General features: G+C 41.9%; 1 protein-coding gene across 2 annotated transcripts in view; it reads right to left on the reverse strand.

Moving 5' to 3' along the window:
* Positions 1–23,407, reverse strand: part of VCL (vinculin) — a 138,161-nt gene that overhangs the window by 11,984 nt on the left and 102,770 nt on the right. For both annotated transcript variants that reach the window (XM_007520349.3, XM_007520350.3), the window contains exons 9-17: positions 21,423–21,576; positions 19,483–19,658; positions 16,498–16,688; positions 13,075–13,274; positions 10,509–10,637; positions 6,673–6,822; positions 5,112–5,220; positions 2,992–3,294; positions 776–900 (exon numbers count right to left, since the gene is read on the reverse strand). In XM_007520349.3, coding sequence (XP_007520411.1) covers positions 776–900; positions 2,992–3,294; positions 5,112–5,220; positions 6,673–6,822; positions 10,509–10,637; positions 13,075–13,274; positions 16,498–16,688; positions 19,483–19,658; positions 21,423–21,576 — 1,537 coding nt within the window. The remainder of the gene's footprint in view (positions 1–775; positions 901–2,991; positions 3,295–5,111; positions 5,221–6,672; positions 6,823–10,508; positions 10,638–13,074; positions 13,275–16,497; positions 16,689–19,482; positions 19,659–21,422; positions 21,577–23,407) is intronic.

A 23,407-nucleotide genomic window follows, 5' to 3' on the forward strand; every position in this document is an offset into this window, starting at 1 on the left:
AGGCTCCAAGTTTGAATTCCTGGCAACATATATACCAGAGTGATGATCTGGTTCTTTCTCTTTCTCATAAATAAATAAACAGATATTAAACAAACAAACAAAAAGAAAGTTGAGTGGTCCAGGAGGTGGTGCAGTAGATAAAGCATTGGACTCTCAAGCATAGGGTTCTGAGTTTGAGTCCCGGCACTACATATGCCAGAGTGATATTCTGCAGCACTGCTTCATCACTTGTGTGAAGCTTAACTCTTTCAGGTGAAGACTGGGGCCTTGAACCCTCGTCCTTGCATGTGCTAGCAGGTGTACTCAACCAGGTGCACCATAGCCCAGCTCCCAAATAAATAAATATTTTAAACGTCTTCTTTAAAGAAATCAAGAAAATAGAATCTAGACACGATTCTAATTCTCTGTTTTGTCATCAACAACAAACTGGTGATACATAAAATCTCACAAGATGTGCATATTATTTCCCACTTTTCTCTATCTTGCTGCCATGAACTCATCACACGGTATATCCATACTTAGCAGATCCAGTTCCTCTCCCCTGCCCCTGCATAGCTGGTCAACACCACAGATGGCCACCCCATATATAAGCAGAAGGCTAAGACCGCTAGGGTTAGGAATGAAAATCAAGCTGTACCTCTAACTAAACTTCAAATAAAATCTAAACAAAGCCACCAAGCATTTGAAGCTCCTCTATCCAGTCTACTTCTCTCTGACTACAGTCCCAGTGGCCTGCTACTCAGTGTTCCCTGTCTTTCTCTCTGAGGCTACTTACACGGAGCTGCTCAAGGTCTGGAGGAGGTGGCGGGAAGTCAGGCTCCTGAGGCTGGAAGGCTTCTCGAACCTTGGCCACCGCTCCCAGGATCCGGTATCCTGAGTCCAGGAAGCTCTTTTGCAGGCCTAAACACAAGACACCCTTCCTTTTAGCTGCACGGGTCAGTGCCCTGGAGCAGTCTGTCCAGCAGAAGAACTGGTTCCCACTAACAAAAGCTAGATGTGAAGCTGTCAGTGAGCACTACAGGCAGTGATTGAAAAGGAAAAGAAGGAAAGGCCAGACAAGATGTCCCCGGGTCTGCAAAATCAGAAATTACAAGCCAGCTTTTCCTACAGCACCCAGGCTGCCTTAGTGCCTATACAGCTACCAAGTTCTCGGGGTATTCTTGGGAGTGAATACTTTGGGCTCAGATAGTGCTGAGCATCTCTCCCATGATGAAGCAGTCAGAGATAAGCCTGCCCAGGGGAGATGTCAGTTTCAGATCAGACGTACTTCTTACCTTTCTCTCCATTTCTTTGCTCTACTTGGCATTCAGTATATTAACCCCATGTTGAGCTACTGCTAGTAGCTCACCTGGATTTTAGCAACTTATTCAAACTGTATGAAACCACAGTTAAGAAACCGAGCTTGTCCTTAGCGCTGCTGCTATGGACACTAAAAAGACTCTGCCTGGGTTATCGAGACAGCTCACCTGGAAAAGCACCTCCGTTGCCATGCATGTTACCCAAGTTAGATCCCCAGGTACACCACACATGGGAACACTGTACGGGGGAAGTTTGGGTGTTACGGCATCTCTCACGCTATGTATATACATATACACATACACATACACATACACATACATATACATATATAGTGTTGACCTAGAGCACTGAAGCCACTGTGGTGATGGGGGGGTGGACAATGAAGATGGGAGGACAGACAACCAGGGGGGTAGCATAATGGTAGAGTGCAAGACTTGAATGCATGTAGTCCTGAGTTCAAGCTCAGTTCTGCATATACCAAAGTGATGCTCTGGTTTTTCTTCTACCTCTTGTCAATAAATTTATCCACCTTCCTGGTAAAATAGCTCACTAGGATAGTGCACTGCATTGCCATGAATGTGAGCCAGGTTTGAGATGGCCCCTGCTGATTCTGAAGCAAGCTTTGGTGCTTTGGCACTCTCTCTACCTCTCTGTTTCTATATAATAAAGAAGACTAAAAAGTAAAAAAAAAAAAAAAAAAAATCCCTGCCAGGGCAATTTGCCCTGCATGATTCCACTACTTCCAGCAGACTCTTAGTGGATGAAAGACAAAAAGAGGAAGAGAAATACCACAGGACTGCTTTGCTTGGTGTTCCCATGTGGTGGCCAGGGACTCCAATCCAGGTCCTCATGTGTAATAAAGTGTGCCCTCTACCAGGTGAGTTACCTCCCAGGCCCAATAAGTAAATCTTTGGCTCTGGAGTTATAGCATAGTGGCTATGCAAAAAGACGGTTCAAGCCTGAGGCACCAAGGGTCCCAGGTTCAATTCCCAGTAAGCTGGAGCTTAGCCATGCTCTGGGGGCAAAATGGCTCTGCTTGGGATAGTGGTGAATTGGACAGCTCATCCTTCCCACTCTCTTACACTGACTGGATTCTCCTCATATATGAAGTTAGAAATATTAAACGCCCAGAACAGGAAGGTTTTCTGATATTTCCATCCAAAAGACTCAATTTCCGTAGAATTGAAAACTTGATCAAAATTCGGGTAAAGAGAAATCTAGATTCTCTGGTATAGGACTAGGATAATCACATAGGCTATCCAGAGGTCAACGTAAGCCCCTTTACTCCAGATCTGACAGAAATAGAGTACTATTGACATAGAAAACAGATTTAAAAGAAAAAGAAAAGCTATCCCAGTTACATAAGCTAAATCTTGGTAAGTAGGTTATCATGCATCTTTTGAGAAATTTCCAAAATGATTACAAATGGCCAGCATTTTTTTTAAACACTAGGAAAAAGAGAAGTCAGTTCAGAAAAAGTAACTGACAACAACCCTCCCAGTATTGCAGAAAATACTCTGTCCAACACGTTTTTGACAGAAAAGGATTAATGTAGCATTCCTGAACTACAAAGATGAAGATTTTGCTCTCAAACTTTATGTGTGTTGATTGTGGGGTACAGATTCTAGACCCACCCTGTGAGCTTCTTGAGTTAACTCTCAGGTCAGGTGAACCACACTATACATTGCTTACCAGGGTCAGAAATGTTTCCAGCCACAGCCTTTGCATCCATTACCATTGGAGAGATGGTTTTGCTCAGTTCATCAGAGGCAGCTTTCACAGCCTCACGGAACTTGGGATCCTCAGAGTTCTCCACCTCCCTCTTGGCCACCAGCAGGATCCGGTTGGCCCTACGAGCAATGCTTGTTGCCCCAGCGACCAGCATCTGAGGCTGAATGTTAGCCATGGCTACTTTACACTTGTCCAGGTCTTTTTTAATTGCTTCTTCAGAAGCATCCAACAGAGATTTGGTATCAATGGCCTCGTCCACCAGTCCTGTTGGGAAAACAGAAGTGGAAGTCAGTTTTTATTTTAGAAGGACAGAAACTCTAACACCTACTGTCCAAGTTTCTTGTGTAAGTACAATACCCAGAATTCTCTTCAATTCAAAGTATTTCCTTTCCTTTCCTTTCCTTCCTCCCTTCCTCCTTTCTTTCCTTCCCCTCTCTCTTTCTATAGCAACACAGAGGCAGAAAGAGAGTAAAAGAGATCATAGAGCTGAAGTTTCCTTCAATGAGTGGGGGTCAGACTTGAACTTGGGTCATACACAAGGCTAAACAGCACACTAACCAAGTGAGCTATTTCTCTGACCCACAAAGCCTTTCTTATATCATCAAAAGTTTCCAGAAAAAAGATACGGGTGGGGGGGGAAATAACTGCGAATGTAGCCCTGGAGGCCATATACATGCACACTTTTTTTATTCCCCAGATGGAGGCAGAGAGAGAGGAGAGAGAGAGAGAGAATAAAAGTAATTACAGAACTGAAGATTCCTTCAATGCAGTGAGTGCTAGGCTCGAACCTGGGTCATGCACAAAACAAAGCAGCGCACTACCCAAGTGAGCTATTTCACTAGCCCTAGACTCACAGCATTTATACCAACCGTGATCACTGGCCTTCTTGTATCCACCACAGACAGCGGGACGTTCAACAACATCAGGAGGAATAAAGAAAGGTGCCTGCGATCTTCACTGCACCCCCGCCATGCTATCTGCCAGCAACATTTTCTCCCTTCCTGTCTCACTCCCGAGCCATCTGTCGCTTGCTGGCAGCTCCTAGTGCCCAAGATGAGCCACACAGAGGATTCCAATCAGCCTACCAGGCTGCTGCTTGTTTCTATTACCTCTCTTCAGACACTTTAGGAGCTCCACTTTCATCTCTGGCTGCTAGGAACCCCTGTCACAACAGATACTTCAGGGAAGCCAGAGAGCCTACATTCCTCATTTCTTTCCTCCTGTCCTATCTCTCCCTCCACAAAAAATGAAGAAGATTCACAGGTGCCACTTCAGCGGCACAGACACAGGTTGTCAGTGGCTGGCTTCTTCGTTTTTTTTTTTTTTTCCCCCTGCTATGGAACTGATAAGTTGGAGAAAACTCTGAGACATGTTGTGTTAAATGGTAGCTATTGTGGTTCCTTGAAATGTGAACCCACTGAAAATGACAGGGACACTTACTGTATCCACAAACACTGCCTCCCGGCCTCTGAAACCAAATTCGGGCTCAGACTGAGCAAAGACACCATTCAAAGGGAAGATAGGCACCATAACAATAAACATCACACTGGGGAGGACAGCATTAAAATAAAAGAGGCTCACAGAGTCGCGCATCAGACAAAGTTGCAAGGCTTGAATGAGAAGCCGCCACTGCTCAGCAGCCTTAATCAGGGCCAAGCACAGTGTCGAGCACATGATGGACCCTTTATCCAGTTACAACTCAGTAACACAACCATGCCTGCTCAAGTTTCTCAGAACTCATGAGCTGGGCAACAAGAACTTTGCATAAAAACCTACCTGCCATTAATATATATGTGTGTGTGTGTGTGTGTGTGTGTGTGTTTATGCTTTATTTTATTTTATTTACTTTATTTGGTAGCACAGACAGACATTAAGAGGTGTGGGGAGAGGATAGAGATAGAGGATAGACATTAAGAGGTGTGGGGAGAGGATAGAGAAGGAAGGAGAGCGAGAGAGACTTTCACACTGCTTCACTGCTCACGAAGCTTCTTCCCTAAAAGTGGGAGAGGAGGGCTTGAACCTGAGTCCTTGCGCTTGCTAACACATGCACTTAATCAGATGTGCCACCGCCTGACCCCTACCTGTCATTTTTTCAACATTGTCGATCCACTGGTTCTTCATGGTCTCAAAATGTTCATAAGCAGCTTGATTTCCAGGATTCCTAAGTAAGATGCGGGCGGCTGAGACAACCTGACAATGACAAAATAACCTTCAAATACCAAGACACCCTCCTACAAAAACACAAATCTTCAGTAGAGCTTCTCCTCTTTACCTACAGATGGCACTATAAAGCAAAAAATCAAAGTCTCTTTTCACACTGAATACTGAGTGTGGGTTCCATATAGAGCTCCCTAAACTGGGTCCTCACAAAAGGTTTCACAGTCACAGATTTTAAGACAGTAAAAAAGTGACATAGTAAGTAGGTGTTCAATTGGTAACTCAGAATATATATACAAAACCGACATATATTTAAGCTGAACGGTAAGTTTTCTATGTTAAAAGCATCACTAAAGCACAAAACTAAAAAAGCATTCAAATTTGATTTTTTAAAATATTTGTAAATAATAGTAATTGTGGTTAACAAAGTGTATTCCTATCAATTGTCTCGTCAATCCTCATAATAACTTTCTGAGAGAGAAATGAGATAATTTCTCCTTGTAACAGATACCACTTCACAAAAACTAAACACATAACATTTAAGTAATCTGGGAGCTGGGTGGTAGCACAGCTGGTTGAGTGCACACATTACAATGTGCAAGGCCCTGAATTCAATCCACTGGTCCCCACCTGCAGGGGGAAAGCTTTGCAAGTGGTGAAGCAGTGCTCAAAGTGTCTTTCTTCTTCTCTCCTTCTGTCTCCCCCATCCTCTCAATTTCTGGCTGTCTCTATGCAATAAATGAAGGTTTTGGTTTTTTTTTTAAGTTTTTTTAAGTTTTTTTTAATCTTTTTTTATTTATTGAATAGACACAGTCAGAAATCGAGAGGGGGAAGCACTGCAGGTTAAGCGCACGGGGCACAAAGCGCAAGGACCAAGATAAGGATCCCAGTTCGAGCCCCCGGCTCCCCACCTGCAGGGGAGCCGCTTCACAGGCGCTGAAGCAGGTCTGCAGGTGCCTTTCTCTCCTCCACTCTCCATTTCTCTCTGTCCTATCCAACAATGGCAACATCAATAACAACAATAATAATGACAACAATAAAAAACAACAAGGGCAACAAAAGGGAAAATAAATAAATATATAAAAAATGAATCAACAAAATAAAAAAGTATATTAAAAAAAAGAAATTGAGAGGGAAGATGGTTATAGAGAGCTCCTGTGGGGAGGTGGCTCAGTGATGGTATGTAGGACTTGCATGTCTGAGGACCTCTGCTTGATTCCTGACACCACACATGCCAGAGTGAAGTAGTACTCTGGCCATCTGTCTCCTAATCTATATATAGCATACCCTCATTCTTGAAATACATATTTTGAAAGAAAAAGAAAAAAACCTATGATTACTGTAAAGAATTCAAACAATACAAAAATGAGTTTGATGTTCTTTTTAAAATGACATTTTATAGTAAGTATTCAAAAGTGTGTGGGAAGTGTCCTATAATTACCCTTCTTTACTGAAAACTACATGGTGAGCAAAACAAAACACAACCTGTGGTGTGAGCTCTCGAGCCGTCTTCACTGACGCCTGGATGCCTTCCACTGTTGACTTATTAGCAGTTCCAACAGCAGCTGCCTTCTCTGCTGTAGCACCAAGCTTTCCTGAATGGTTTTCAAAGTTCGCTGCCCTTTCATCAAATACCTTGCAGAAAAAAACAAAGACATTGAGAGAAACCTTATTTTTGGGCAGGGGAGACAACATAATGGTTATGCAAAAGACTTTCATGCTGGAGGCTTCAAAACCCCAGATTCAATCCTCTGCTGAGCCAGGGTACTCTGATAAAAATTAATTAATTAAGAATATTAAGGAAAATATATTTTTTAAATATCTTATTTATTTATTAATGAGAAACATAGGAGGAGAGAGAAAGAGCCAGACATCACTCTGGTACATGTGCTGCCGGGAATTGAACTCAGGACCTCATGCTTGAGAGTCTGATGCTTTATCCACTGAGTCACCTCCCGGACCACAAGGAAAATATTTTAATGAGTCACGCCACCTAAGAAAAAGTCTCTCTCTAAACATAGGTAGCAACTGTGTAAGCAAAGACTTCAGGATTGTCATCAAGCCTTAGTAAATAAGACTACAGTTCAGTCTTAACCTTGTTCTATATTCTCAGAGGTTTCTCTGTGAGTGTTATGTGTGCACACATACACCCTTGAATTCTAGTTTACCCAGTGTTTACCCAATACAGAGAGGGCATACAGTAAAACGTATAGTAATCTGCAACAAGATAGTTACAAAAAGTAAAAATTTCCAATAATATCCATTCACAAAAGACTTATCTTCTTGTTTAGATAAGATAAACAAGCCTAGCCCCCTAGAGGTTGCTACATGCATTATAAACCAAGAATATGGGAGTCAGGCACAGCAGGTTAAGTGCATGTGGAGTAAGGGTCCCAGTTTGAGCCCCTGGCTCCCCACCTGCAGGGGAGTCGCTTCACAGGCGGTGAAGTAGGTCTGCAGGTGTCTATCTTTCTCTCCCCCCTCTCTATCCTCCCCTCCTCTCTCAATTTCTCTCTGCCCTATCCACAAAAAATAAAAATTAAAAAAAAAATGGCCCCACACCTATGGACATCTAATCTTTGATAAGGGGGCCCAAAGCATTAAATGGAAGGTGGGAAAACTGGGTTGTAACATGCAGAAGAATGAAATTGAACCACTTTATCTCGACAGAAACAAAAATCAACTCCAAATGGATCAAAGACCTGGATGTTAGACCAGAAACAATCAAATACTTAGAGGAAAACATTGGTAAAACACTTTCCCACCTACACCTCAAGGACATCTTTGATGAAATAAACCCAATTGCAAGAAAGACTAAAGCAGAAACAAACCAATGGGACTACATCAAATTGAAAAGCTTCTGCACATCCAAAGAAACTATTAAACAAACAAAGAGACCCCTCACAGAATGGGAGAAGATCTTCACATGCCATACATCAGACAAGAAACTAATCACCAAAATATATAAAGAGCTCAGCAAACTTAGCACCAAAAAAGCAAATGACCCCATCCAAAAATGGGCAGAGGATATGAACAAAACATTCACCTCAGAGGAGATCCAAAAGGCTAGCAAACATATGAAAAACTGCTCTAGGTCACTGATTGTCAGAGAAATGTAAATTAAGACAACATTGAGATACCACCTCAATCCTGTAAGAATGGCATACATCAAAAAGGACAGCAGCAACAAATGCTGGAGAGGATGTGGGGACAAAGGAACCCTTTTGCACTGCTGGTGGGAATGTAAATTGGTCCAGCCTCTGTAGAGAGCAGTCTGGAAAACTCTCACAAGGCTAAACATGGACCTTCCATATGATCCAGTAATTCCTCTCCTGGGGTTATACCCCAAGGACTCCATAACACCCAACCAAAAAGAGGTGTGTACTCCTATGTTCATAGCAGCACAATTCATAATAGCTAAAACCTGGAAGCAACCCAGGTGCCCAACACCCGATGAATGGCTGAGAAAGCTGTGGTATATATACACAATGGAATACTATACAGCTACTAAGAACAATGAACCCACCTTCTCTGACCCATCTTGGACAGAGCTAGAAGGAATTATGTTAAGTGAGCTAAGTCAGAAAGATAAAGATGAGTATGGGATGATCCCACTCATCAACAGAAGTTGAGAAAGAAGATCTGAAAGGGAAACTAAAAGCAGGATCTGACTAAATTGAAAGTAGGGCACCAAAGTAAAAACCCTGTGGTGAGGGGTAGATATGCACCTTCCTGGGCTGGTAGGGGGTGGGGATGGGTGGGTGGGATGGGACACACAGTCTTTTGGTGGTGGGAATGGTGTTTATGTACACTCCTAGTAAAGTGTAGTCATATAAATCACTCGTTAATTAATATGAGAGGGGAAAAATTAATTGTATGTCTCGAAGTTTTTAAAACACAGACTGAGTCTTCTTAATATATAGACTGTGTATTTGATATGCGGACTCTCTCAAAAGCCTAGACCAAGTAGATCAGAGGCAACTGGTGGCACAGCTATTTACAAGATACTGGGTACTATACAGCAAACCCTAACAAAAGGACCTTTCAAAGTTAACCCAATTACCAAATAATGTGATGATAACATTAACTATCCATTGTCTTTTTGAACCCTAAGACAGCAGGAACCTCACATCTCCATTATAGAGCCTCTACTTCCCCCAGTCCTGGAACCTTAGGATAGGGCCCACTTTCCTGCATGCCTCTCCCAATCCATATCAAATAATATTGCATCTGCCGATCGCAACCTAATCAACGCAATGATTGCCACCTCAACATGCTTCAGCTCAGACTGTATCCAGAGACTTCAGGTGTGGAATGACAACCCTTCAGCTTCATTACTTGGGTGAGACCTTTCTCTAATTCCATCCCAGGTGAATCACTTTCTAACAAAGTCCCAAAACCTAGATATACACCAGTTTCTGTGAGAGAGAGCATATGTTCACACATATCCATAAACAAGTGCAAAATATATACCTGAAAGCAGAAGTACACTAGAGTTTGCAGTGAGTACCCCCCCCAACACTTCCTCTCCACTATTACAACCTTTGGGTCCATGATTGCTCAACAATTTGTATGTTAACTCTCTTTTCAGTCACCAGGTTCCAGATGCCATCAGGATGCCAGCCAGGCTTCCCTGGACTGAAGACCCCACCAATGTGTCCTGGAGCTCTGCTTCCCCAGAGACCCACCCTACTAGGGAAAGAGAGAGGCAGACTGGGAGTATGGACCGACCAGTCAACGCCCATGTTCAGCGGGGAAGCAATTACAGAAGCCAGACCTTCTACCTTCTGCAACCCTCAATGACCCTGGGTCCATGCTCCCAGAGGGATAGAGAATGGGAAAGCTGTCAGGGGAGGGGGTGGGATATGGAGACTGGGTGGTGGGAATTGTGTGGAGTTGTACCCCTTCTACCCTATGGTTTTGTTAATTTATCCTTTCTTAAATAAAAATAAATAAATTAATTAAAATGGCCACAGGAGCAGTGGATTTGTAGCGCAGGCACAGAGACCCAGTGATAACTCTGGAGGCAAAAAAAGAAAAGGAAGGAAAGGCCATTTGTTTTATTTATGATAACCAGGTTTTCTGCTACTTTGCATCTAAACACAAGTCCTAAAGACATTCCTGACTGAAAGACTGATGGACTTGGTAGCTAAAAAAAAGTATCAGAATCTTCCCTCTTCTATCCTTCAACCATAATTTCCCAACCACTGTTTCTGAAGTACGCTATAATTACAATGTACCTTTATAAAGTAATTAGTGGTGTGTGTGCGTGTGTGTGTGTGCCCATCCAACAGAAGAAATGAAAGCCCTTAGATACCTACCTCTTCTCTATTAGGGGCATCAGGAGGCGCAGTGGCTGCCACCGCCAACAACTTGATTGGGGTTGTGGTATCGCTGAAAACATCTGACACCTCCTGAGTCATGGCCTCCTGCATCCGGGCTTTCAGGTCCTTAAAAACGTTGACAAATGAAAATGTTCACAGATATCAAAAAGTACATCAGACCATGTTTTTTTTTTTTTACTTCATTGATACATTCATTTATTCAGCATTTTATTCAATTCTTGAGTATTAACTATATATAGACATTGGGCAGGCATAGACTAGGTAAAAGATATGAATCCTGGGGGCCAGGCAGTAGCACAGCGGGTTAAGTGCACATGGCGCAAAGCACAAAGACCAGCTTAGGGATCCCAGTCCCAGCCCCCAGCTCCCCACCTACAGGATGCCGCTTCATAAGTGGTGAAGCAGGTCTGCAGGTGTCTGTCTTTCTCTCCCTCTCCTTTCTCCGTTTCTCTCTATCCTATCCAACAGCAATGACAGCAATAACCACAACAACAACAAGGGAAACAAAAGGGAAAAAATAGCCTCCACAAGCAGTGGATTTGTAGTGCAGGCTCCCAGCCCCAGCGATAACCCCGGAGGCAAAAAAAAAAAAAAAAAAAGATATGAATCCTGCCCTCCAAGATTAGTTCAGTAGGAGAAGTAAGACATTACCCACACTTCCCTAGAGACTACTTCACCCAATCAAGAAATCTTTCATCCTTCCTCACTGATCTCTCAGAAATGATACTGAAAATCATGAGGCAGAAATGAGAAGGCTCTGACATGAGATCAGGTTCCTCACCACTACCAATACTGAAGAGGCTTGGTAATGAACATAGAAAATGTAAGGATTGGGAGTCGGGCTGTAGCGCAGCGGGTTAAGCGCAGGTGGCGCTAAGCTTAAGGACTGGAGTCAGGATCCCGGTTCGAAACCCCAGCTCCCCACCTGCAGGCAGGTCCCTTCACAGGCGGTGAAGCAGGTTTGCAGGTGTCTATCTTTCTCTCCCCTCTCTGTCTTCCCCTCCTCTCTCCATTTCTCTCTGTCCTATCCAACAACAACGACATCAATAATAACTACAACAATAAAACAATAAGGGCAACAAAAGGGAATAAATAAATAAAATTAAAAAAAAGAAAATGTAAGGATTGTTTTATAGAAACAGTGTCAAATTTCTAAGCATTTGCTTTTTTAAAACTTTTTTTTTAAATTATCTTTATTTACTTGTTGGATAGAAACAGTCAGAAATCGAGGGGGAGGAGTTAGAGGAGAGAGACAGAGAGACACATGCAGCACTGCTTCACCACTTGCAAAGCTTTCCCTCTGCAGGTGGGGACCGGGGGCTCAAACCTTTGTCCTTGTGCGTTGTAATATGTGTGCTCAACCAAGTGTGCCACCACCCGACCCCTCTAAGCATTTTCTTATGTTAAGTGGAAAGAAATAAAAAATGAGAATTCTTTTTTCTTTCTTTCCTATTTTATTCAATATGACAGAGAGAAACTGAGAGGGAAGGGGGAGACAGAGAGAGAGAGAGAGGAAGACAGACACCTGCAGACCTGCTTCACTGCTTGTGAAGTGTCTCCTCTGCAGGTGGGGAGCCGGGGTCTGGACCCAGATGCACTTAGTACTGTGTTCAATTAACCCAGTGTGCTACCACCTGGCCACCAAGAATTGGGTGTTCTTTCAACTAAGTTTCTATTTATCTCTTACAGTGGATCTAAAGATTTCCTTATATTTTTGGTCAAACTCTTTACTCCACTGTGCCACCTCCCGGACCACAAGGTCAAACTCTTTACTTTGGCTAAACTCAATTAATATTTTCTTTCCTTTCTTTTCTTCTTTCTTTCTTTCTTTCTTTCTTTCTTTCTTTCTTTCTTTCTTTCTTTCTTTCTTCCTTCCTTCCTCTCTCTCTCTCTCTCTCTCCCTTCCTTCCTTTCTTTCTTTCTTTCTTGCCATAGGGCTACCACTGCATGACTCCAGTGCTCCAAGCAGCCATTTCTCCACTCCACAGTACTGTAGTACCACTCCATGGCTCATGAAGCCCCTTGTCCCAGGAGCTCCTATGTGAGGGCAGGCTACTTGAACCCAGGTCCTTGTGCATGGTGAGTCACCTCCTGGTCCCCTAAATTATTTATTTGTCATCACTAAAATGTCACTGCTTCAGGATGACTTCAGATAAAGAAACAGATAAAAACAATATCGAAACAACATCAAAATAAAAAAACATCGAAATAAAATAAACAACATCAAAAATAAGAGTCATACAAAAGATCAATCAAACCAAATGTTGGTTCTTTGAAAAATTAAACAAAATTGACAAACCCTTAGCCAGATTCACTAAAAAAAAAAAAAAATACATAAATAAGAAAAAATAAGGGAGACGACTCAAAGAGAGAGAAAAAGAGACCACAGCACCGAAGCTTCCTTCAGTGCAGTGGGGGCCAAGCACCTGGCAAACCTGGGCCACACACATAAAGCAGCACACTGTTTTAGAAACTCTTCCTTGAGAGTTTTCAGTGATAGGAAGCATAATAATTCCATGATATCTGCTCCCCCAAGTTCCACCTTTAAAGATTCTTGGAGCTGAGATGCAAGTGCTCTTGCTTGAGGGCTCTCTCCTTCTCCTCTAGCCGCCAGATCAGCCAGCTGGGCAGTCAACTGGTCCACTCGGTCACACTTTGCAAGAAGATCTTGGCGATAAGGTCCCATCATGACATTAGCCAGACGATGTCCTTCGGCAACTAGGCCCCGTATGGCAGCCTGACCTGGATCAAGAAGAAAACACTGAACTCAAGTAGACCTGGAAAAGACAACTGCAGTGCCAGTATGGTAAATTACTTTGTTTAATTTTTAAATAATAAAATGGGGGTGGGTGTCTAACAATAGGAAAATACAGAAATTTATACATAAGACTATATAAACCACCCACAAGCCCTCATTGTTCAGAGATTTATGTATTTGAACATTTCATTCCAATCTTTTTAAATTTTTTATTATCTTTATTTATTGGAGATGGCCAGAAATCGAGAGGATAGAAAGGGAGAGAGAAAGAGAGAGACCTGCAGCACACTTTCACCAATTGCAAAGCTTTCCCCCTGCAGATGGGGACCAGGGGCTCAAACCCAGGTCCTTGCACATTCTAACATGTGTGCTCAACCAGGTGAACCACTACCCAGCTTCCCTCTCTCCAATTTTTAAAAATTATTTTTATTTTTTAATATTTATTTTTATTGCCCTTATTTTTATTGTTGTAGTTACTATTGTTGTTGTTATTGATGTTGTTGTTGGATAGGACAGAGAGAAATGGAGAGAGGAGGAGACGACACAGAGGGGGAGAGAAAGATAGACACCTGCAGACCCACTTCACCGCCTGTGAAGCGACGCCCCTGCAGGTGGGGAGCCAGGGGCTTGAACCGGGATCCTTATGCCGGTCCGTGTGCTTTGTACCACATGCGCTTAACCTGCTGCGCTACCTCCCGACTCCCTATTTTATTTTTTTTATATTTATTTCTTTTCCCTTTTGTTGCCCTTGTTATTTTTTATTGTTGTTGTAGTTATTATTGTTGTTATTGATGTCATTGTTGTTAGATAGGACAGAGAGAAATGGAGAGAGGAGGGGAAGACGGGGGGGGGGGTGGCAGAGAAAGACAGACTCCTGCAGACTTGCTTCACTGCTTGTGAAGCGACTCCCCTGCAGGTGGGGAGCCAGGGGGCTTGAACCGGGATCCTTACGCCAGTCCTTGCACTTCATGCCATGTGCGCTTAACCCGCTGCACTACTGCCCGAGTCCCTATTTTTATTTTTTTAATTGCCACCACAGGGTTATCACTGGGGCTTAATGACTGCATGACAGATCACTACTCCTGGTCACTATTTGTTTCCTTTTTCTTCTTTCTTTGATATGATAAGACAGAGAAAAACTGGAGGACAGAGGGTGGATAGTGAGGGAGATAGAAAGAGACACCTGCAGAACTGCTTCAATGCTCCTAAATGAAGCTTCTCCCCTGCAGGTGGGGGTTGAGGGCTTGAACTCTGATCCTTGAGCATGGTGACAGGTACTCTCTCTACCAGGTGCGCCACTGCCTGGCCTCTCCCAGTTTTTTTTCTTTTTCTTTAATGTATTTCATGTTCTTATATTTGTGTACATTTATTTTTTACAAAATTGTGATCATGGGTGGGGGAGATAGCATTATGATTGGTTATATAAGACTTTTATGTCTGAAGCACTAGAAGTCATAGGTTCAATCCCCAGCACTACCATAGCCAGAGCTAAGCAGTGCTCTGTTTTGTTTTTAAATAAAGATATTTATTTATTTATTTATTCCCTTCTGTTGCCCTTGTTGTTTTATTGTTGTAGTTATTATTGTCATTGCTGTTGGATAGAACAGAAATGGAGAGAGGAGGGGAAGATAGAGAGGGGGAGAGAAAGATAGACGCCTGCAGACCTGCTTCATCGCCTGTGAAGCGACTCCCCTACAGGTGGGGAGCCGGGGGCTCGAACCGGGATCCCCACGCCGGTCCATGTGCTTTGCTCCACCTGCTGTGCTACCGCCCAACTCCCTGTTTTTTTTCAGTGTGTGATTGATCATATTTTACACTAACTTTTATCCCTTGTTTCTTTTTTTTTTTTTGTAATATGCACACCATTTTTTGTAATTTCCACACCATTCATTGTTCTTCTAAAACTTGTAAATCATGAAATATAACATTTTATCTTATTAACGCTAAGTTCTGGTCATTTATTATTAAACATTTTCACTGTTCATATATATAGTCTTGTATGTAATTCCTTAGAAAATTTATTTATTTATTTATTTATTTATTTATTTATTTTTGCCTCCAGGGTTATGGCTGGGGCTCGGTGCCTACACTAGGAATCCACTGCTCCTGGAGCCCATTTTCCCCATTTTGTTGCCCTTGTTGTCGTTATAATTGTTGTCATAGCTGTAGTTGCTGGATAGGACAGAGAGAAATCGAGAAAGAAGGGAAAGATAGAGAGGGGGTCTTTCTCTCCCCCTCTCTGTCTTCCCCACCTCTCTCCATTTTTCTCTGTCCTATCTAAGAATGACGACATCAACAACAACAGCAGTAATAACTACAACAACAATGAAAAACAACAAGGGCAACCAAAGGGAAAATGAAAAAATAAATAAATAAAAATTAAAATGTGTATTTTTATCAAATGAAATAGAAAATGAAGCAAACAGACCTTTCAGCTCCAGCAGGCTTGTCATCATACTACGATCTAAATTCTTTTAGGCTGAGTCCCCAAAACTCCACCAATTAAACATTTTAGTTTAATCAATTCTATGTGTGAAGCATGAGCTTTCACAATTGAAAAATAAACGGGATCTGGCCTGAGAGATGATGCAGTGGATTAAATATTGGACTCTCAGACATGAGTTCTTGAGTTTAATCCCCAGTGTTGCATGTGACAGAGTGATGCTCTGGTTTTCTCTCTCTTCTTCTCCCTCTCTCATTAATAAATAGTAACACACACACCACCATGTGTGAGAATCATTCCCACAGGAAGCAAGCTTCATGAGCTGTGGAACAGTGCTACAGGTGTCTCTCCTCTCTAACTCTCACCCTGTATCAAAATAAATAAATAAACAAACAAAAATAACTTTGGTAACTAAAGCACTTTTCATTTATTCCCAAAAAATATATTTCACTGAGCTACTGCTAAGAACTGTCATAATAGATATACAACAGAATGTACAGAGACTGAAAATAATTAGTTCAAAGTTTCAATTATAACTGAGACATTTTTTTTTGCCCACAGCAAAATAATTAGCTAATAATTCTTGATTCAACTGCTCAACCCTTATTGACTACACTTGAAAATGGAGTCACAATCTAGAATGACTTACGCAGAAGTGGCAGAGAACTTCTTCTGAAACCAATTCCAGAGGATAAGCATCTCTATCAACAGTTTACTTTCACTGAGACCCGTTTAATGAGGGTTAAGTACACTGATGGCCTTACCAACTCCTCGGTCATCTACTGTGGGGTTATCAATCCAGCGCTGTGCTTGTTCAATCTTGCCTTCAAGGTGGACTGCTGCTTTGGTGGGTCTGCTGTTGGCCACAGCCCTATTGGTTTTGGTCTGCAAGTTCTGCAAGGCTGTGGCCACCTGTTTGGCCAGTGCTCGAGCCTCTGGGGAATCTCCTTTTCCTCTGTAGAGAAGAAAAAAAAAAGTCATTCTGTTATACACAGACACTATTTACAATGAGATGACTCACTAAGTAATACAAATATTAATAAGGCAACTTGCAAGTGACTACGAGTTTAGCTTGAAGAATGTGTAGCTTATCTATTTGACCCTCAAGAAGCCAACAGCAATGAATGTCCTTTGGGATAAAATGGATGGAACTGACGGAAATTACATTCAGTGAAATTACATTCAGTGAAGCAAGTACAAATATGAAGGACAACTACAAGATGATGTCACCCATATGTGGAATATAAAGAATTGAACACATGAAGTTGGAAAAAAAGAAAATCAGATTGTGGGAGAACTACAGTGGTTACTGATGGGGGGGGGGGTGGGCAGTAGAGGCACATATCTATGGTGGTAGGAGTTGTTGGTATGCTTCTAAAAACCCCTTCTGTTTCATTAGTTTAATCCCCCCTGCTTAACACTATTCTATTTACATAACCACTTCATTCTATTTACATAACCGCTTTAACAAGCACCACCCTCCCTCCAGGGCATTGGTGGTTTAGTGGTAGAATTCTCGCCTGCTCCGCCCCCTCTCCTTGTCACACCCTGATCCTCTCCTTGTCACATCCTGATTTTCACCAGTCACTTTTCTCTCCACTCTCTCTGCGTCGCATCCTGTTCCCACCCTACTGGGCTAGTATATTTATAAGGACAAGATTGTAGTAGTTAGTTTAGCTTAGCTCAGCTTAGATTGTGCTGTGTCCTGCATAAATAAAGAGATACTGCCTACAACCCAGCCATGAGTCCCGGGTCGTCTGTTACCCGCCGGTGAAGCCAGCCCGTCGAAAACAACAGGAGTGACTTGGAACTATAACCCTATTTTCTTTCTTTTTTTTTTTTTAACTTTTTTATTACCTTTGTTTTATTTACTGAATAGAGACAGCCAGAAATCAAGAGGGAAGGGGGGTGAAAGAGAGAGAGAGAGACCTGCAACACTGCTTCACCACTTGCAAAGCACTTTCCCTGCAGGTGGGGACTGGGGACTGGAACCTGGGTCTTTGTGCACTATAACAGGTGCACCACCACCCGGCCCTCATTTTGTTAGAAGTCATTGTTAGGTAGGACAGAGAGAAATGGAGAGAGGAGGGGAAGACAGGGGGAGAGAAAGAGAGACACTTGCAGGCCTGCTTCACCGCCTGTGAAGCAACTCCCCTGCAGGTGGAGAGCCAGGGGCTTGAACCTGGATCCTTCCGCAGGTCCCTGTGCTTTGCTCAGTGTGCACTTAAACCGCTGTGCTACCATGGGACTCCCGACATTGTACCCTTTTAATGTTCTTTTACTTCAAAGAGAGAAATGTAACACTCAAAAGAAGAAAATTATATCTCTTTCCCATAGAATCAAAGTATACATCATGAAGGGATGATGCTGTGGTGGTATGACATTTTTAGGAATCTTTTTTTTGTTTAATTATTTATTTATTTATTCCCTTTTGTTGCCCTTGTTTTTATTGTTGTAGTAATTATTGTTGTTGTTATTGATGTTGTTGTTGTTGGATAGGACAGAGAGAAATGGAGAGGAGGGGAAGACAGAGAGGGGGAAAGATAGACACCTGCAGACCTGCTTCACCGCTTATTAAATGATGCCCCTGCAGGTGGGGAACCCGGGGCTCAGACCAGGATCCTTCCGCCGGTCTTTGTACTTTGCGCCATGTGCACTTAACCTGCTGCGCTACTGCCAGACTCCCTTTTAGGAATCTTTATAGGTGCCAGGTGGTGGCACTCTGGTAAAAATGCACAAGTTATCAAGTGCAAGAACCTGGGTATAAGCTCCCACTCCTCACAAGGAGGTGGCAAGCAGCTTCATGAGCAGTGGAGCAGTGCTCCTGGTATTTCTCATTTTCTGTCTCTATCCCCTCTTCCTTCTCAATTTCTGTCTAAAAAATAAAATAAAATAAAATAAAATAAAATAAAATAAAATGAAGAAATGGCCTCTAGGAGTAGCATTTAATTGTGGAGGCACAAGCCTCAGCAATAAACATGGTGGGAAGGAAAAAGAAAGAGATAGAGAGAGAGAGAGAGGAGAAAGGAGAGAGTGTGAAAACATGAAGGGACATTGCTTGGAGAAGGAAATCTCAAGCTCTCACCACATACATTTTTTTTACAGCTGACCATATAAAATGTTTTGACACATGTCTAGGAAACAGAGATGTCACAAGCATGATGTACTAAGAAAAGTCCTAGCTTACACGTTTGTTTGTTTGTCTCCAGTGTTATCACTGGGACTCAGTGCCTGCACTAGGAATCCACTACTCCTGTGGCCATTTCATTTTTATTTTTTGTTTTTTGGATAGGACAGAGAGAACTTGAGAGGGGAGAAGATACAGAGGGAAAGACACAGAGAGATACCTGCAGACCTACTTCATTGCTTGTGAATCAAGCCTCTTCCCTCACAGGTGAGGAGCAGGGGACTCGAACCAGGATCCTTGTGTGGGTCCCTGTGCTTCGTACTATGTGTGCTTAGCCGGATGCACCACCACCCACCCCCAGCTTACAAATTTTGAAAAGCAGATCTCAAAAAAGAAGTTTTTAGTACCTTACATCTATTAACTTAAAACTATCAGCAGTAAAATCATTAACTGTCAGCTATGTCAATGATAAAATAGAGTAATATCTGACCTAATCACATCACAGGAAATCAAAAGAGAACACAATGAAAAAAAACATTACACATGCATTTAATTTATGAAATTCAGTTATATCTATGTTTAGAAAGAAAAGAGACTGAGAGGGAAACTGAGAGATACATACTGCCTTCGTAGATCTCCTAATTTAGAAGTCAGAGCAGCTATTTCTCCCAGAGAACGTAGAATATCATCTCTCTCTTTAGGATCATCACACAAGTCTGCTATCTTCCGAGCTTCAGCCAAAGCCCCTCGAATCTGTTCTTCTCCTTCTGGCCCACCATTTGGATCTGCAAGCCAATTCTGAATGTACAGAAATAAAAAAGAGGTACACTGTGATCTGGACAGGAACCACATTTTATCACATTTATCATGGATTAGGTTTATCTTAAGCTTTGCGACTTAAATATGAAAAATATTTTGGGGCAGGGAAGTTAACACATTCAAATGACTTTCATGACTGAGGCACCTGAGGTCCTGGGCCAGAGCCAAGCAGTGCTCCAGCAGAGAGACAGAGGGAAGGAAGGAGGGAGGGAGGAAGAGAGAGAGAGAGAGTCTTTGAAAGTAACCACAAGGCATACTACTAATAATTTTTATAATGCTGAATATCATTATATATTTTTAAAATTTATTTATTTTCCCTTTTGTTGCCCTTGTTATTTTTTATTGTTATTATTGATGTTGTCTTTGTTACATAGGACAGAGAGAAATTGAGAGAAGAGGGGAAGACAGAGGGGGAGAGAAAGACACCTGCAGACCTGCTTCACCGCCTGTGAAGCAACTCCCCTGGAGGTGGGGAATATCTTTATATTTTGTTTATTTATTTGATAGAACACATAGAGAGAATTTATAGGGAAAGGGAAGACAGAGACACCTGCAGCTCTGCTTCTCTGCTCATGAAGCTTTCTCCCTGCAGGTGAGGACTAGGGCTTGAAACCAGGTCCTTTCACATTGTAATATATTCACTCTACTGGATGTGTCATAACCCAGTTCCAATTATTATTGTTTTAGGAAGGGAAGGGGGAAAGGGAAGAGAGAACACCAGAGCATCACTCTAGCACATGCAATGCCAAGTACCAAATTCAGGACCTCATGCTTAAGAGTCTAGTACTATGTCCACTATGCCGCCTCCAGGGCCACTATATAGGTTCTTTAAAAAAAAATTATTAGTGATTTAATAATGATTATTAAGACTGTAAGAAAACAGGATGACGGTCCCCACCAACTACTAAATAGGTTCCTGACTCAGGTAAAATCAAATCAATCTCTCATCTTTTTAAAATGTTATTTTTCATCTCCATTAAAGTAAAATGTCATTATACATTCCATCTCATCTTTGAATAAGTTGTTCAGCTTATTAGTTGTTCAGCTACTCAAACACTTGTTCTACTTCATGAAATGTTTAAAAAGCATTTTATAGTACAATAATATCACAAAGTTAACCCTTTGACATTGATATAATCAGATACAGTTGTCAATTCTAAAAGAAAAAAATAGTTTTACTATGTTATGATCTAGATTAAGAAATATTCTTTTGACTACTCAGAATACTCACTTATTTATTTATTTATTCCCTTTTTTGTTGCCCTTGTTTTATTGTTGTAGTTATTACTGTTATCATTATTGATGTTGTTGTTGTTGGGTAGGGCAGAGAGAAATGGAGAGAGGAGGAGAAGATAGAGAGGGGGAAAGAAAGATAGACACCTCAGACCTGCTTCACCGCCTATGAAGTGACTCCCCTGCAGGTGGGGAGCCGGGGATGCTTAACCATCTGCGCCACCTGCGCTTAACCCACTGTGCTACCACCCGACTCCCAGAATACTTACTTTTAACTGAAGTATTTAAAATTAGAATCTCCATTTCAAAATAGAAATATTAGTCTAAACTAGTGGGATGAAGGAACAGTTAGAAATCAGTCATCACTTAAAAATACCCATTACCCAATTATATAAATGAGGGAAAGAATAGAAAGAAGTAAGGGGAAAAGAGGGAGAGAAAGGGGAAATATGCATGGTACAGTGCTCATTTAATTTCCCACCCCTCTTGAAAATCATCCTTAATTACTACCTGAGCGGCATCAATCTTCTTTGCAATGCTCTGCTTTGAGTTTGTCATGGCTTCTAGTTTGCGGGCTGCATTTTCCACCTTTGCTGTGAGCACATCCAGACCCTGAGACACCTGCTGGGCTTTCTGCATGGCCACGGGTGAGGCTCCTTGCCCTCTACTCAAAACAGACAGATGCTGTCACCACACTCTTTCAAGTACATTATGGCAAGATGCTACTAAAAGCACACATATGACATTTCTGTTAACATGCTCGCCTTTTCCCTTTTCCTCAGTAAATCTATAACTGTGCAAGAAAACAGAAATAAACAGGACACCCAAACCACCTACCTTCTCCCTTTCGCTTTAAGAAACATGTTAGCTTCATGAACTCACATAGCCACTTCAAATTTCAGGCCTTCAAAAATCTAATAATAATGATTCCCCTCTTGGTGGTGATTATACAATCAAATCTAAACTTCAGGGAGTAAATGTGCTTGTGATCTTCCTGCTATGGAGGCTTTTGATGCCATAGCAACATATACTTCAAAATAAACAATCTACTAGATTGTTTTATTCATGGGTACATAATGCATTAAGAATGTGTCAGGAGGTAAAATTAGTGAACGTGCACTACTTGGTCAGCTCTGCTTTGCCATCCATGTGCATGACACCCTTGTTTATGATGCTGTGACCTGTGGACCCTTGCTTATGTGTGTTACCTCCATGGGCTTCAGTTTTCTAACTTATACAATCAGGTAATAATAGTTTACTAACAGAGTGCTTCAAGCAAAAGGATATTATGTGAAAACATTCTGGCAGGCCTACAGAATAGATTACTTGGACATGTGTGCAACTCAGGTTCCAGTCTAGCCCCCATCCCACTGAAGGAATTTCTGGTGCTATGGTCTCTTTCTGCTGTTCTGTCTCCACCAAGAAAGAAGGAGAGAGAGAAAGGGAAAGAGTACTTTGTCAACAGAGCATTCCATAGGCATTCCATTATTATTATTATCAACCTAATTATACTCTTAAATGTGTATCTTCTACTCATACTGTGTAACCGACAGATATCAAAGCTCGTTAGTACTAAGAAAACACACACACATACACACACATGGTGACAAGAATCCATTGTTTCCCATCAAGTGTGTAAAGAGCAGATTTAACTATTTTCCTCTACCAGAAGAAGTGTAAGCTCCTACTTCAAAAATGATTTGAGTTGGTAGAAACCTGTATTCTCGTGTAAGAGACTTTCCAAGTCAAAATAAAATAAGACTTGCCATCCTTTCACAAACTCAGCTTTTCTAATCCATCCAGTTTAATAAACTCAATGATGGGCTGGCAGCATTCTGACAGATTAGTATGTCTGTGGCTCCTACTGTGACTTGAATTTTGGGTAAACTCAAAATCATCTTTGCTTCTCTTAGTAGTGGTATGTCATTCACTTATATTCTTTTAAAATGAATACCTGTTCTTCGCTTACTGAGGCAGTGAACGCTAGAATACTTACTTCCAGGTGTGCAGAAGTTATCTAAGCCCTTACCTTGCACTTGAGGCCTCCCTTTTACATGGCAGAGGAGTCAGTCTATTGGGAAACACACTATAATTTCTTTTTTACCCCTTTTGTTGCTCTTGTTTTTTAATGTTGTAGTTATTGTTATCGTTTTTGGATAGGACAGAGAGAAATGGAGGGGGGAAGAGGCAGAGAGGGGGAGAGACAGATAGACACCTGCATACCTGCTTCACCACCTGTGAAGCGACTCCCCTGCAGGTGGGGAGCCGGGAGCTCAAACTAGGATCCTTACGACCGTCCCTGCGCTTTGCGCCATGTACACTTAACCTGTTGCACTACCGCCCGACTCCCCTCCTTTTTAAAAATTATATATTTATTTTATTTTTATTGTATATATAGAGAGAAATTTAGAGGGGAGGGCGTAATAGAGAGGGAAAGAGACGGAGAGATATCTGCAGCTTTGCTTTACCACTCACGAAGCTTTCCCCCTGCAGGT

This window comes from Erinaceus europaeus, chromosome 1, assembly GCF_950295315.1.
Source record: "Erinaceus europaeus chromosome 1, mEriEur2.1, whole genome shotgun sequence".
NCBI lineage: Eukaryota > Metazoa > Chordata > Mammalia > Eulipotyphla > Erinaceidae > Erinaceus > Erinaceus europaeus.